The sequence below is a fragment of the Dendropsophus ebraccatus genome, chromosome 1, assembly GCF_027789765.1.
Source record: "Dendropsophus ebraccatus isolate aDenEbr1 chromosome 1, aDenEbr1.pat, whole genome shotgun sequence".
Taxonomy (NCBI): Eukaryota; Metazoa; Chordata; class Amphibia; order Anura; family Hylidae; genus Dendropsophus; species Dendropsophus ebraccatus.
Window position 1 is genome coordinate 226,734,941 of NC_091454.1, and position 17,059 is coordinate 226,751,999.

Genomic DNA, 17,059 nt, shown 5'->3' on the forward strand with positions numbered 1-17,059 from the left:
CGACTGTATAACCTTTGTATCATTGTAATCTTACTGACCCACAGATTGTTTCATGTAGACTGCATATTGGCCTGTATTAAGGGTTGGCCACCAATGTTTGGTCAGCGAGTGTGCAATAGGCATCCCCTTCATTGATTACATAAGCCCCTTTGGTTATAGTTGTGCTCTGTACTGCAGTCCTGTCCTACTTGGAACAACCCTGCCATAAAGAATGTCACTCGAAGTCCATATCATTGATACTCATCTTGATAAATTCACAGAGAACATAGAAGCTTATTCAGTGGAGGAAGACGATCACTTTCACCAGGACATTATGAACTTGGAACGCCGTTACCAAGGAAAGTATAAGGAGACCATGATGCTGATCGGTGTGTGACACGTCATGTGCTAATCGGTGTGTGACATGTCATATGCTGATCGGTGTAGGACACGTTATTTGCTGATCAGGTGACCCATAACCATTTTTTGGAGATCCCTCAGTTCTGGGAAGGAGCCGAGGAACCTATGCAGGAGTTTTATTCATTTATACTGCTTATTAGCAGTATATAGTAGTGTGTTGTATATACTTGTATGTATACTAAGGATCCCGGCCTGAGTGTATACCATGTGTATGTATATATGTACTATGTGTATACACTACGACCTGGATTCCCTCGGCCTGCAGCACAATGTAATTGCCATACAATTGCAACAAGAGCCGTGATTAGTACGGAACTTACGTTGTGGGAACATGACCTAATAGTGTATATAGTTTGTTAACCATTTTCCCTATAGCCTATCCTAGCGAATGTGAGATTGGTGTCTAGTGTCAAACTGCATGACAAAATTTAAAATTAGATTCAAATTGAAAAATTTTTGAATAAAACATTGAACATTTGAATAAAAATATAATTTAAAAAATACACAAATTTTGTCATTTAACCCCTTAAGGACCGGGCCTGAAATGGCTTTAAGGACCGAGGAAAATTTTATGAATATGACCTGTGTCACTTTATTCATTAATAACTTCGGGATGCTTTTACCAGCTGATTCTGAGATTGTTTTCTCGTGACATATTGTTCTTTACATTTATTTTAAATTAGAGACGATACTTATAACGAATCTTTATGAAAATAATAATAATAATAATAATAATAATGTGAAAAATTGTATTTTTCCAACTTAGAAACTTTTCTGCTTGTACGGAAAATGGTTTTGCCACATAAATTATATATTAAATAGCATTAGCAATATGTCTACTTTATGTTGGCGGCATTTATTAAACTTTCTTTCATTTTTTTTAGACATTAGGAAACTTAAAACATTAGCAGCAATTTTCCAGATTTTCAATAAAATTTCAAAATCAGATTTTTTTAGGGACCTGTCCAGGTTTAGGCTATGTTCACACTACGTAAAAGTACGGCTGTTGTTGCCAATGGCAACAACGGCCATACTTTTACCGTGGTGGAACAATGCCTGTTGTTCTATGGGATTCCGGCCGGAGCGTACACACATCGTACACGTTCCGGCCGGGATCCCATACGCCGCCTCAAACAACTGACATGTCAGTTTTCTGCGGCTGGAATTCAGTGAATTCTGGCCGCAGAAAGACCTGTCAGTTCACACAGTGAAGCGAGCGGCTCCGTACTTAAGTACCCCAGCCGGGGTCACGGAACGGCCGGTCTCTTACGTAGTGTGAACATAGCCTTAAAGTGTATTTGAGGGGACTGTATGTTATAAATCCCCACAACCTCCCTTACTTCAGAAACTGCATCTCCTAAACTCTGCAAAAGCACATCCAGAAAGTTTTTTTAACCCTGTATGTAAGGAAATTGAAAATTAAAATTTTCTGTGCAGACATTTTATTGTAATCCAGTATCTTTCATAATTACAAACCTGTCTTAGAGAAATGCACCCCAATATTCATTGCCCCGTTTCTGCAGTTTATAGAAATATACAATATGCGGCCCTATTGCTCTATTTGACGCAACCACAAGCCTCAGATATAAAGGAGCGCCTAGTAAATTTCAATGCCTCCGTTATATTTGGAAATTTCTGACTATACCACTTCAGGTTGGCAGAGGCTCTGGGGTGCAAAAACATAAAAAACACCCCTAAAGTGACACCATTTAGAAAACTGCACCCCTCAAGGAATGTAACAAGGGGTGCGGTGAGCATCTGGACGCCACAGGTGCTTCACAGATTTTCAGAACATGAAAAATTAATTTCTTTTAGGGTACTATTTCACAGGCCGAGGAGGGCACGATCTGCTAGATCACCGCTCGTTTACTGGGCATATTCCACGGCCCGATGATCGTTGAGCAAGGGCTGCAGGGACATCGTACATCGTAATGTATGCTGCAAGGGCTGCTTCTCAAATCGTCGGTCGCCTGCCGTGCACCGCTATTCAACCGTAGCGATGCACGGTGGGGCAACGATGATTTTAGGTCTGGCCCTTAAAAGTTGTTCTAGCCTTCAATTTTTCATTTTTACAAGGAGATAAAAGGAAAAACTAAAACAAAATGTGTAGCGCAATTTCATGTGGACATAAAGTGTCAAGTGGGCGCAGGACGAGCCTCCAAATGGAAGGAGCGCCAATTGGCTTTTGGAAGCAGGATGTCACTGGAATGGATTTCAATGGCCATGTCGCATTTACAGAGCCCTCGTGCTACCAAAACAGTAGAAAGCTCCCACAAAAGACCCCATTCTGGAAACTACACCCTTCAAGGAATCTAACAAGGGGTGTAGTGAGCATATGGACCCCACTGGTGATGGGCACAAATGTGGAACAATGTGACGTGAAAGTGAAAATTTTCATTTTTTCACTTTCATGGCACAAATGTGCCTGTCATCCAGGGGGTCCATATCCTCACTGCACCCCTTGTTAGATTCCATGAGGGGTGTAGTTTCTAAAATGGGGTCACTTGTGGGGGGTTTCTACTTTCTTGGAACACAGAACCTTTGTAAATGCGAAATGGCATTCATCATCCATTCTAGCCAAATCCAGCCTCCAAAATCCAAATGGCGCTCCTTCCCTTCAGAGGCTTGCTTTGCACCCATCTGGCAAATTATGTCCACATTTGGGGCATTTCCAGACTCTGGGGATATCGCTCTACACACCTTGTGTGTTTTTTTCTCTTTCAACCCCTTGTGAAAATGAAAAATTTAAGGCTAAACCAACATTAGGCTATGTTCACAATACGTATGAGACCGGCCGTTCCGTGACCCCGGCCTGGTCACGGAACGGCCTGTCTCTGGCCTGATCATCTCGGCCGGTACTTAAGCATCAGCGCGCGCCCGCATCAGAGCTTACCATAGCACACAGTGAAGCGAGCGGCCGGAGCTGCTCGCTTCACTGTGTGAGCTGACAAGTCTTTCTGCGGCCAGAATTCACTGAATTCCGGCCGCAGAAAACTAACCTGTCAGTTTTGTTCCGGCGCCGTATGGGCTCCCGGCCGGAGCGTGTACGATGTGTGTACGGGATCCCATTGCACATAAGGAATTGTTCCACAATGCAAAACTACGGCTGTAGCTCTGCAGCGAGAACTAAGGCCGTAGTTTTACGTTGTGTGAACATAGCTTTATAGTGTAAAAAATGTAATATTTGATTTTCATACCACATTGTTCCACATTTGTGCCTTTCACCAGTGGGGTCCATATGCTCACTACACCCCTTGTTAGATTCCTTGAGGGATATAGTTTCCATAATGGGGTCACTTGTGGGGAGTTCAAACTGTCATGGCAACCCGGGGCTTTTTAAATGCAACATGGCCCCTCAAAATCCATTCCAGCAAAATCCAACCTCCAAAAGCCAAATGGCGCTCCTTCCCTTTGGAGGCTCGTCTTGTGGTTGCATGGTGCCTTAAGTCAACATGTGGGGTATTTCCTTACTCAGGGGAAATCGCTCTACACATTTTCTTTTTTTTTATCTTTTAACCCCTTGTTGAAAAAGACAAGACAAGATCAATGATTTTGTGTAAAAAAAAATTACACTAAATGTTGGTCTAGCCTTAATGTTTTCCATTTTCACAAGGGGTTTAAAGAGAAAATAAATGTAAAATGTGTAGGGTAATTTCCCCTGAGTACGAAAATACCCCACATGTGGACATAATGTGCCATATGGGCACAGGGAAAGCCACCGAAGGGACAGCGCCATTTAGAGGCTGGAATGGAGGATGGAGGCCATGTCGCAATTACAAATCTCCTGTGCTGCCAGGACAGCGGAAACCCCCCACATGTGACCCCATTCTGGAAACTAGACCCCTCTAAGGAATCTAACAAGGGGTGCAGTGAGCATATGGACCCCACTGGTGACGGGCACATATGTAGAACATGTGCTGTAAAAATAAAAAATACAATTTTTTAATTTTCACAGCACAAATGTGCCCGTCACCAGGGGGCCATACCCATATCCATATGGCAGCACAGGAGCATTGTAAATGCAACATGACAAGCTAAAAATCTGAGTAAATATATCCAGGCCCGCTTCTGCCATGAGGCGGAATGAGCCTTCCGCCTCAGGCGGCAGATTTTGCGGTCCGACAGGGGGCGGCATTATGTCCCCCATGCTGTCATTTTTGTTAAGTATCACTTAATAAAAATGACAGCGGCCGCTCACCTGTCCCGTCGCTCACGCTCTCCGCTGTCTCCACATCCAGTCAGGTCCCGCGACGTCACCCTGCAGCTGTCATAGACCTCCAGACTATGGTGAGTGCCCGGGGTCGTTGGGGGACGCGCTGGGGTGATGCGGTTGCACGGGGCCGCCGGGGGGTTGTTGCGCAACCCCCCCGGCGGCCCCGCGCGACCCGATAGCCCCACTCACTCACCACAGCCTGGAGGTCCATGACAGCTGCAGGGTGACGTCGCGGGACCTGACGAGATGTGGAGACAGCGGAGAGCGTGGGCCGGCTGCGTCGTGGGACAGGTGAGCGGCTGGCTGGGGGGGGGGGGGGGGGGGGGGGGGGGTTTGATGCCGGCCATCATTCAGGGGGCGGCCGCCTGAGGCAAAGCCAGTGACCCCAAAATCGGCCTTGAATATATCTATATTGTTATAAACAATATTATTATATTATGTTATTATAATACTTTTGGTTCCTATATTTGGTTATTATTATTATTATTATTATTATTATTATTATTATTATTATTATTATTATTATTATTATTATCATTATTTATTTGTAATGTAGGCTGCGTTCACACTACGTATATTTCAGTCAGTATTGCAACCAAAACCAGGAGTGGATTAAAAACACAAAAAAGGATCTGATCACACAATGTTGTAATCGAGTGGATGGCCGCCATTTAATGGCAAATATTTGCTGTTATTTTAGAACAACGGCTGTTATATTGAAATAATGGCAGTTATTTACTGTTATATGGCGGCCATCCACTCAATTTCAACATTGTGTGAGCAGATCCTTTCTGTGTTTTTAATCCACTCCTGGTTTTGGTTGCAATACTGACTGAAATATACTGACTGAAATATACGTAGTGTGAACGCAGCATAAGGAAAGACTTCACAGCATTTTGGACTTTTTTTTAATGTCAATATATTTAATTTTATTTCTTTTTATATTATCTATTATGTATTATTTTATATGTTATTTATATTTATTTAAATACTTTTTATTAAATATATTATTTATACTTTATTGGAATATTCACACTGTCTGATCACACTTGTATATTGTCACTGACATTAAAACACATTGCAGATAGAAAGTTCTAATAGAAAAGCGAGTTGCCTCATCTGTACAGTAATAGAAGTGATCTCAGAGTGGGAATCCTCAGCGGAGGGAGGATAATAGATTGTGTCATACAGTCTCCGCTCCTGCCGGCCTCCTGGGGGCGCTATTATACCAGGAGGTTACAATGTTATTACCACAATCACTGACAATGCATTGTACTATAGCAAACTAACAATCCCAGCAGGACGGCCGACAAGGACGTCACAGACAACAATAATTACTTTATTTTTTTCCCAATTATCATTAATGAAGAGATTAAGTCATTTCTTTAATTTCTTTATTGTAACTTCATAACGAAACCGCAGGGAATATTCATAGATGTGTGAGACGGAGAAGGAAAGATTAACTGTACACTGACCGAGCAATGGCAGAAATATAGGAATATAATATAATAATAATAATAATAATAATAATAATAATAATAATAATAATAATATAAAAATTACATTTTGCTACTACTACTAATATTCACACAGATATATGTATTAGTATTAGTAGTATACAATGTAATAAGAACAATATGTAACAATAAGTGGTGAGCGAGCATGCTCGTCCAAGCTTTGTACTCGTTCGAGCATTAGGGTACTCCATGGTACTCGTTACTCGGAAGAGTATCTCGTGATACTCAAGAAAATGGCATAATCCTTTTCCTGTACGTTTGGGCGCAATTTCTCAGCCAATCAACATGCAGGAGACTCTTTGGAACAGCGTGCGATGACTTGGGACCCATATGTCGATAGCAGCAATTGGTTGGCCAAATCAGATGACCCTGCCATATAAATAGCGTGGCGGGCAGTGCTCGCCTCATATGCATGCTGGAAGAGAATAGGGAGAGAGCTGATGATTGTCAGGGAGAGCGTTAGGGAGGGAATTAGCGTTTCAGTAGTCAGGGAATACTAGCGAAAGAACCAAACAGCCCTCAGTTCTATTATATTTTTTTGTGGCTGGTGGTGCTGCTGCTGTTGTACATTGTATTGATGTGATTTGTAGTACAGCTGCATAGAACCTTACTGCTCATTGTCCTGTGTAACAGGTGGCATACACCATATACCACCAGTTACACACAGACTATACGAAAACCTCCAAAAACTAGTGTGACCAGTTTATTTTCTTATTTCTTTATTTCTTAGTGCAGCCATATCCAAGCTCACTGCTAATTGCCCTGGGTAAGACGGTGGCATACACTAAATAGCAGCACTTACTCACAGATTCTATACGAGAACATCCAAAACTAGTGTGCTCAGTATATTTTTTCATCTGCAGCCAGTCATCAGGGTTGCTTTATTTCTTAGAGCAGCCATATCCAACCTCATTGTCCTGTGTAAGATGTGGCATACACCGTATATCACCACTTACACACAGACTATATACGTCAACCTCCAAAAACTAGTGTGACCAGTATCTTTTGTCATCTGCAGCCTGTCTACAGGGTTGCTTTATTTTTAAGAGCAGCCATATCCAACTTCACTGCTCATTGTCCTATGTAAGAGGTGGCATACACCATATAGCACCTCTTACACACAGACTCCAAAAGTAGTCTGAGTAATATGTTTTCTTGGCTTGCTGTGATCTGTAGTGCAGATAGATCAGTCTTGACTGTGCAGTGTCCATTAAATGGTGAACCCCAGGGGTAAGGGGCGAGGACGAGGGCGTGGGTGCTGGGTTTCAAGCAATGCAGTGGGCAGAGGCCGTGGTTCACTGCAGGGTGACACAGCAGCACCTGTTGAGGAGGGAGCAGTGGTACACCATAGACATTCACTCCCTAGCCTATTCTCGCAACTTACGGGGTCTCAGGGTACACTGCTATTGAAACCGCAGCAGTGCGAAAGGGTGATAACGTGGATAGCAGATAATGTGTCCAGTAACTTAATCTACCACCCAGTCTTTCACGCAGTCCACCAACGCTAGTCAAGGGAGTGGAGCCCTTGCTCCAGCAGCTCAGCCTCCTTCCCCACAGCCTGGCCCCTCCAGGGAAAGAAGGGATTCAGATCCACCACCACCATGCTCCCAGGAACTCTTTTCTGGACCGTTCCCTGAGTCTGAGCAACAGGAGCAGTCGATCTGTCCCGATGCCCAATCACGCAGTCAGTGGGTGATGAGAGTGGGGACTTGCAAGTGCGGTTTGAAGAGGTGTCTGATGATGATGATGATGAGACCCGGTTGTCAGACAGTAAGGTTGTTGTCATGGATGTAACTCAAAGTGAGGAGAAGAGTGAGGAATTGGAGGAAGAGCTGGGGGATGAGGACGAGGTGACTGACCCGAGCTGGGTGGATAAGCCTAGTGAAGACCGTGCTTCTGAGGGCGAGGCAAGTTCAGCCACAGGACTGGTTGGAAGAGGGATGGGCAGAGGGAGAGGCAGGGCCAGAGCAAGTAGATCAGCAACTGTTTCACAGAGTCAAACTCCCGTGGCCAGGGCTAGATGTTCTTAAGTCTGGAGGTTTTTTAAAGAAACTGCGGATGACCTACAGACTGTAGTGTGCAACCTGTGCCACGCAAGGATCAGAAGGGGAGCCACCACTACCAGCCTAACCACTACCAGCATGCGTAGGCATATGAGTGCTAAACACCCCACTTAGTAGAACCAAGGCTGAGTTACTGTAAGTAACACCCCTGCTACTTCCCCTGTGTCACCCTGCCCAGGCCCCAGGCACCTCCACTATGCTCCACACCCTCCAGCAAGGAGTCCAAGCGCAGCGTTCAACTGTCCCTACAACAGACCTTTGAACGGAAGCGCAAATACACTGCCACTCACTCACATGCACAAGCCCAGCATCTCCAGGCTCAGGCAAAATCCTGAGCCTGGAGATACTGCCCTATCGGCTGGTAGAGACAGAGGCTTTTAAGAACCTCATGGTGGTGGCTGTCCCTCGGTACTCTGATGTGTCAGGCCTAATTTTTGGGAGGTTAAACGCCTACCTTATCTACTTGTTCACCGAGTTCTCAACACCATGCTGTGTCAGGCATAATTTTTGGGAGGTTCCACGCATGCCTTATCTACCTTGTTCACTGAGTTCTCACCACCATGCTTTGTCAGGCATAATTTTTGGGAGGTTCCATGCCTGCCTCATCTAAAGGCCAGTAAAGGCCACTTTATGGTCTTTTTTTTTAATGTTCAATTTAAATTTTCAAATCAAATCGACTTCAATTCAAGTGCTTTTTTTGCAGGGCTGTCGGGTCATTTATTGTATCTCAAAGATACACCCTACAGTTAAAAGGAACAGACAGTGAATATGTCTTGTGTTTTACATTTCAACCCATATAAATGGTGGGTGTAAACTTGAAGGTGTCCTCTCCTCTGCTGTCCTTTCATTTTGTAGCTGTTTCAAAGGCACAAGTCAAAAGCTTAGTAAAGGCCACTTTATGGCCTTTTTTTTCATCTTCGATTTCAAATTTCATATCAAATTGACTTCAGGTCAAGTGCTATTTGCCTGGGCTGTCAGGTCATCTATTGTATGTATCTCCAAGGTACAGTACATGCCACAGCTTAAAGAAACAGACAGTGGAAATGGTGGATCCTAATTTAGGATCCTTGTATTGTTCATTTTGAACCATACAATCTGTGGATGTCAACTTGCGGGTGTCCTCTACCGTCCTTTTATTTTGAAGCAGTCACAAAGGCAGTAGTCAGATACTGGTCAGTCTAGTAATAAAAAAAACACAAGTTATTAAGGGGGGGGAGCAGTCAGCTTGTCAGGCACTGACACAGTTAAAAGGAACAGACAGTGAAAATGGTGGATCCTGATTTAGCATCCTTGTGTTGTCCATTTCGAACCATACAATCTGTGGATGTCAACTTGCGGGTGTCCTCTGCCATCCTTTAATTTTGTAGCTGTTTCAAAGGCAGTCATCAGCTGCTCGTTAAAGGCCACTTTATGGCCTCTTTTTTAATCTTCAATTTCAAATTTATAATTAAATATAACTTAATTCGACTAATAGTTGAATTCAAATTCAACTATTTTGCTTGGCTGTCTGGTCATCTAGTGTATCTCCAAAATACACCCCACAGCTAAAAGGAACAGACAGTGAAAATGGTGGAAAAAGTCCACCCACTACTACCGCACTAGTCCTCTCTTAGATACTCATTAAAGGATTAAAAGTGTATTCATTTAAATTTCGGGGCCTCTTAAGAAGACTGTATTGTTATTTCTACGTCCCTACTTCCAATGATTTTGCCTCTCATGCACAACTGCATGAGAGTGTGAGGCTAAATCTAGCCATAATCCAGCTATTTTTATTGGATGATTGTATTGTCCATTTCATACCATGTTATCGTCAAACCCAAAATTTAAACTAATTTGAATTCAAACTCAAATTTTAATTCAAACTCAAAATCATATTATAATTAAAATTTCAAAAACAAATAAATAAAAAATATATAATTTTAAATTCTGTTGCCAGAACAGAAGCGGTGAGAAGTGGTGAGTGACATGATACTGGGAAAATTATTCCAACTGCTAAAGTAGTCAGGGGTGTCATGCCACAGCCCTGGTCAGTCTAGTAATCAAAAAAAGACAAGTTATTAAGGAAGTAGCAGTCAGCTTGTCAGGCACTGGCAGGGGAACACTCTCCAAGGCCTTTTACTTTCAATGTGACCTTCAGGCCTTTGACCTTGGTCGCATGTGCCTTGCCCATGTTGGTCTGGGTCAGCACTATTGTTTTGAGGTTGACCACAAGGCTGTTGCCCAGAATTTGGCGTAATGGTTCAAATAGGCAGCCTCAGAGGCATCCATGCATGCTGCCCCTGCTGTTTTCTGTCCATTTCCGTGGTGTTTTGTGGTGCCAGGCTAAGTTTTTGGGTGGTTCATATGCTACCTCTGTTTTAATGGTTGCCTGTTTTCTCACTGCCATGCTGTGTCAGGTAAAATTTTTGGGTGGTTCATATGCTACCTCTGTTTTAATGGTTCCCAGTGTTCTTACTGCCATGCTGTTGCCCAGAATTTGGCAAAATGGTGCGATTTGACAGCCTTAGAGGCATCCATGCATGCTGCCCTGGCTGTCTCCTGCCCATTTCTGTGGTGTTTCCATCATTTTCGGAGGTTGACAGGTTTTCACACAACCTTCCCTGTGCCAAGCTTGGGTCCCCTGCAAAAATGGTCAGGTTTCCCATTGCCTTCAATGGGGTTCATTACTCAAAACGAGTACCCGAGTATCAGAATATATTCATCTCGAGTAACCAACCCCCCGAGCATTTTAGTACTCGCTCATCACTAGTCTTTATTGTTTGTGTATGCCCCACTTTATGACAACATTGTCCCAATCCATTTATTCTCTATATTTTTATTCCCCCAGGTCCACTCGCATTAATCGTCTCATATTTGACAATCTGAAGCAGGGGTGGACACAGACTGCATAGGGCCCCTGCAAAAGGCTATGCACATATCTGTTAACTTCCTTTCCTTTTTCTTACCTATAGAGTCCCAAATAGTAGTATTTCTGCTGCTTGGTACCATGTGCAGTAAAGTGTATAGACATGTGGGTTGCCCGTATGTAGGACCCCATAAAGTAATAACAACCCCTTCAACAGTCCAGCCATTTACCCCCATCATTAGACAAGGAGGCTTTATTTCGGATATTTTTTTTAATTCTGGATGGAGGTCAACGGTGAATTTGGTCTTTTGGACTAATCTGTACTACAACGTTTTATTGCTACTAAGCATGTTTCCTGCTTGTTTTTTCTGGCAGGGACATATGTTGAAAGTTTCCCCCTATGTCTGTGATTATATAGTTGGTTTGTATTGGATATAAAGTTCATTCCATATTCTGCACCATTATTTTTTTTACCTGCGTTGTGTTAGTGAAGTGGAAGTTTATTTTACATTTTTCTTATTCACATTCATAATTCTTTAAGGGTCCATTACGTAATGTGTATTCATCGGTTTGGAAATCCCTATGGTGCTATTATGCCACATTGTCATCTATATAAAGGAGCTGTGACGATAACATTATATCTTATCCCTGTGTAGAAACAAGATGCAAACATTGTTCTCCTATAGAACACAGACGATTGTCTATCACAACAAGGGTGTAGCCATAGGAGCTGCAGAGGTGTAAGTCCTATCAGGTTCTGAGGCTTCCACCCTGGAGGACCCAAGTCTTATAAGTAGCACGTGGTAGGCGGTGGACTCTGTTCCACATTTTGCTTTGGAACCCATTAGGATTGGTTTCTATGAACATCACAATGATCATCCTCCATAACCGGACTATAACCAGACAAGAAGCAAAGAGAGAAAAATAGCACGAAGATTAAGACACTGAAGATTGAATTTTTTTATTTTTCAGTTTTGTATCGTAATCAACTAGAAGTTTGGATTTTATTTTAGTGAAGGAATTTTTTTGCCTATTTCCTCTTTTACTGGGACTTAGATTTTACAGCTCTTGACAAACACTGAGGCTATTTTTACATGCTGTACAACAACGGCCGTTCCATTGTTTAACACGTTGTTTCTACAGCGTAAGTCTGTAAAGGGCATTGCCTCTAACCAGGATCCCCTGGCATTCAGCGGTCAGGAAGACAAAGCTGCTGTCACAACACCAAAAGTACAATTCTGTCAAGGGAGGAACAGGGTGGACATGGACGGCGGAATCCTGGACTAGTCTCCACCCATTGTCCCTGCCCTAGGCGAATGCAGGCAACTGGGCGACAGCCCCTAAATTACGATAAGTGAAACATGGAACACAAACAAGACAAACAGATAAGAATTGTCAGGAAGCCTGGGTCAAACCAAACAGACAACAGGGTACACAATCAGAAGTGTGGTCACAAATGCCAAGGTTAGGGAAGCCAGATAACAAGGGGAGTCAGGTACGATAGGAAAAGCCAGAAAATAACACAGGGGGCATCGAGCATGCTAGATGAACTAGTCTAATAGCCAGTGAAGGGTTAACTGACTAGGGAAGTTATAAAGAAGCACTGAAAAAAGACAAGTTTGTTCAGCTCTCCTAGAACACCATTCACACTAGGCAGGAGCACGTTGCTATGGCTAAAATTGTAAACACAAAAACACAGAACAAGTCAACAGCTCACCACAAGGGCAAGATGTAGACCCACTAAAGACATAAAAATACTTAAAAGCAGCCTTCCCAACTGCTAAAAAAAACTTCCATAAAAATAATGAGGCTCTTGGCTACCATTTGCAAACGGTGTAAACCACCCCACCAAGATAAGGTGGCCTCCTGCTCAGGGCAGTCCTACACTGTACTATGGCCTCTCCATGGCGTACAATAGGCCTGTGCTCTGGGCATGCAAGATCCATCTTATACCTGCAAAAATAATTGCACCACCTGGAGGTCAGGGGTCTGGTCTAGAACATGAACCTCAGTGGAATAAAACACTTTAAAGTGTCAGGGAGACCAAAGCACAGCTGCAGGATTCAAAATGTCCGCCGTGTGACATGGACCCATGGCGTCTCCCATTGCCGGGAACACTGTCGGGTCTCTGTGAAATCACCCAGGCGGGAGCGTATTGAAACCAAGGAGCGTACTGGGGGTGGGAGGGGGGTGATCCAGCCGTAGGGGACGAGGATGCTAGAGCGCTGTCAGGTATTTCACAGCTGCAATAATTCAATTTATATAACTTATTATTAGTCATCAATCATAAAGATAATTATTGATTGCACCACATGACTTTATTTTCTTTATTACACATTTCTAATTGCGTCCATATTACCTCCTATGGCTTCCTATTTCTTCCTCTGGATCAACACATGAGAATTGTGCATCACACATTTTATTATGTGCTTTTGTTTTACAGATACCTGTGAAAATTTGTCGGGTTGTAAAAATCCTATGGGCTTTTCTATACTACAGTAGTTTAGTGCTGGGTCTGAGCTACGGTCAGCTTGAAAAGGAATATTATTATCATTAAAGAAGTTTATTACAAAACCTTGTCATCATAGTCACAACCAATCTTCTGAAATAGAGACCCTGCATAAAGACGTCCCCACAGTTGACTTAATTTTTTTTCTTTGGCTTCTTTTCATCAGATTCTTCTCATAAATGAACTTTAACAATTCCATTACGATTAGTCAGATAATTCTTTTGGGATTTCAGACTTTTCATGATTTCAATGTCTTCTTTTTTCTTCTAATGTTTCTTACCTACTGTGTGACCATATGCGGGAACCTGCTGATCATGGTGGTGGTGTCCTACAGCCGATCCCTCCACTCCCCCATGTACTTCTTCCTCACACAGCTCTCCTTCTCCGATATCCTCCTCACCACCACCATAGTACCCAACATGCTTCACATTGTGCTATATGAGGGAAGTTCTATGTCTCTTATCGGCTGTTTGATGCAGTTTTATTGTTTTGCAGCCACAGAATCTTTAGAATGTCTTCTCCTGACGGTGATGTCCTATGACCGGTATCAGGCCATCTGTAACCCTCTTCATTACTCCTCCATCATGGACTTAACACTTTGTCTTAAAGCTGTTCTATGGTGCTGGGTGATGATCTTTCTCATGGTCTTGATGCTTTCCCTAACAATAAGTCATTTGGAGTTCTGTGGACCCAACATCATTGACCATTTTTTCTGTGATTTGGATCCATTACTTGCACTTTCATGCTCAGATACATTTGTAATAAAAATGGAAAGTGAATTACTTGTCATACCACTAGCAATCTGCCCCCTTACTATGATTATTGTCTCCTATGTGTATATTATTGTCACCATCCTGAGGATCCCCTCGGTGACCAGGCGGCAGAAGACCTTCTCCACCTGCAGCTCCCACCTGGCCGTGGTCTCCTTGTATTATGGGTCACTTATTAATATCTATTTATTTCCTAATCAGATAAATGTAAAAAAGACTTTTTCGTTTTTTTACACGGTTGTCACTCCTCTTCTTAATCCCATGATTTATAGCCTGAGTAACACAGATATTAAGCAAACTCTCAGAAAACTCTTTAAGAATTTTTTCTCTATTCTTTAGATTGGATGATTTTATGTTGTTTCTGTCTCTTTAACCAAATGTATTTATCCCTGATACATTTACATTTCTGACATATTTTGATTCTTTTACTGTAGTTAAAGTGGTAATCCGCCCAAATTAAACTTTCATAATGTTGCTTCTCTTGGGGACAAGATAACAAACAGCTTATTCTTACTTTTCCACACTCCCCAATGTCCTCCTACATCTTCTTTGGGACAGGGGTGAATGATCCTGCCTCAACTTCAGAGACTGACTATCCTCAGGGCTTATAGCGTGGTGTCCCACCACGGGTGTTGCTAGATTGAACACCCCTCACAAAAGCCTGTACTCTAAGTAAAGTGGTAATGAAGTTATGCCTCAGTTTTGCCACTAGATGCCGCTACTATTTATCTATTGTACTTGTATATTGTATATTGCACAGCTGTAGTAAGTGAGGGGTTATGGTTTATTTAGGATCTGTGCACCAATTAGAGCTCTTTTTTTTTCTCCCCCTATCTCTTTCCTTTTCTTCTCTTTGCACTTTCTTCTCCACCACTCACAGTAGTTATTACATACCCAGTAGGAAGTTGTCACATGGGGAGAGGAAGTGCACACTCACACTTAGTGAGTGTTATCTAAGCCTTGGTAGAGAGAGGACGCAACACAAGAAGGTCCCTGCTGTAGTTCAGCTGGGCCCTGACTCAGCCAGGTCCCCTTTAAGGGACAAGAGAAAAAGTCCAGTGTAGTAGTGGACGGACACACATGGGAGACACAGAAACCTTCTTCTTAAACGCAACCCTTCTTCTAACTATGCAGTGCTAAACCACTCAAGAGTAAGCCGTAAACATCTCTAAAGGTGCAGGACAGTATCCTGAAAGAAGAGGATCTAATCCGGATAGAGCAAACTTGCTAGAAGCCTACATACTTTATCTTGCAGCGCAGGTGTAATGAGGTAATTTTGGCCATCTTGCTCAACTCAGGTAACAAGAACTAGGGCTTGTGTCACCTTGTTAGGATGGGTCACCCGGCACTGCAGGGCAGTAGGTGGTATCACAACAGAGGTCGAAAAAAGGGCACAAGTATTTTTCTACTCTTAGGTATTCTACTTCTTCTTCTTCTTCTAAAGTTACGGCAGAGCACAGTACTAAATTGGGTTGGGACCCTCGAGACACACTCCTCTCTACTACTACTACTTGAGGCCCTATTCCACCAACAGATCTGACAACAGATTATCTGCCAAAGATTTGAAGCCAAACCCAGGAACAGACTATAAACATAGAACAGGTCATAAAGTAAAGACTGGATTTCTCCTCTTTTCAAATCCATTTCTGGGTTTGGCTTCAAATCTTTGGCAGATAATCTGTCGTCAGATCTGTTGGTGGAATAGGGTCTTTACTTTACTTCTCAGCACGCAACCAGTTCAACTTTGTTGTGCTACCTCTGAAGTGCTCAGCACAGATTCTGTCCAGTCAGCAGTCTATTGTCAGCTGGTGTATTAAGTGTTCCTTCAGTAAAGAAGATCTTATTTATGGTACAGGACTTAGTAGTTACTACTCCAGTAGTAACACCGTCCTTAGGTTATCTCCCCTTTCTGTGGGTGGCGGTACCGATAGTCTGGGTGGGTCGCAACTCCTTTCCGGACCACCGCGATAAGCACCCAAGGGACCCTCTCACAGCCACCGACCACAGGGGAAAGGGTATAGCCATCCAACCTAAAATAAAAGCAGGTGTACCCACATACCTGTGTGCCCAACCGACAACAACCTACCATCCGGCTGAACTATATTCTGACCAACCACCCCAGTGGGGGCATCACACAGCACCATCTGGCAGGTGATCGGGCAACCATAGTGCAACACCACAATAGCCCGCTCAGCCAATCACTGTCCACTGTGCTCTCCTGTCTCAGTCAGTGACTGGCTGAGCGAGCTGCCACCCACAAGACTAGTCAAACTCTGAAGTCAAAGCAGGATCATTCAGCTGGGACCCGAAGATGATGTATTGGAGCTTTTAATGTTCTCCACAAAAGCAACATTTAGAAAGTTTAAATTGAGCAGAATACCCCTTTAATCCTCCCAAAATGTCAGCATGAAGCTTTTCTCAACAGTTAAACTTTTAGTGAAAGAAATAAAATAAAATAAAAAAAAGTTTAATGTAATCCCAGGTCCTTCTTTTTTTTATCCTTACAGCTGGAAACATTTGTTCACCATTGCACTCACCGCACGACCAAGGGTGTTAAACTTTATCCAGCCTGCCCCTAGTTACAGAGCGGCCTCCTGTGACCACAGGAATATAGCTGCCTGCAGTCACAAGAGTGAGTGACAGTGCGAGAAGCTAGTGGCTTCTTGCGTTGTCTATCAAGGTGCCCAATTTAACTACTAGCATGTTATAAACATGTTTACAGTTAAAGGGGGTGGCGCAGCAC

The 17,059-nt window shown here is 43.1% G+C and overlaps 1 protein-coding gene across 1 annotated transcript; it reads left to right on the forward strand.

The window, feature by feature from the left end:
• The first annotated feature begins 13,725 nt into the window (after positions 1 to 13,725).
• Positions 13,726 to 14,655, forward strand: LOC138785792 (olfactory receptor 11L1-like). The gene has a single exon (XM_069962118.1). It carries the CDS (start codon positions 13,726 to 13,728, stop codon positions 14,653 to 14,655), a length of 930 nt encoding a protein of 309 aa, XP_069818219.1.
• Positions 14,656 to 17,059: the final 2,404 nt, after the last annotated feature.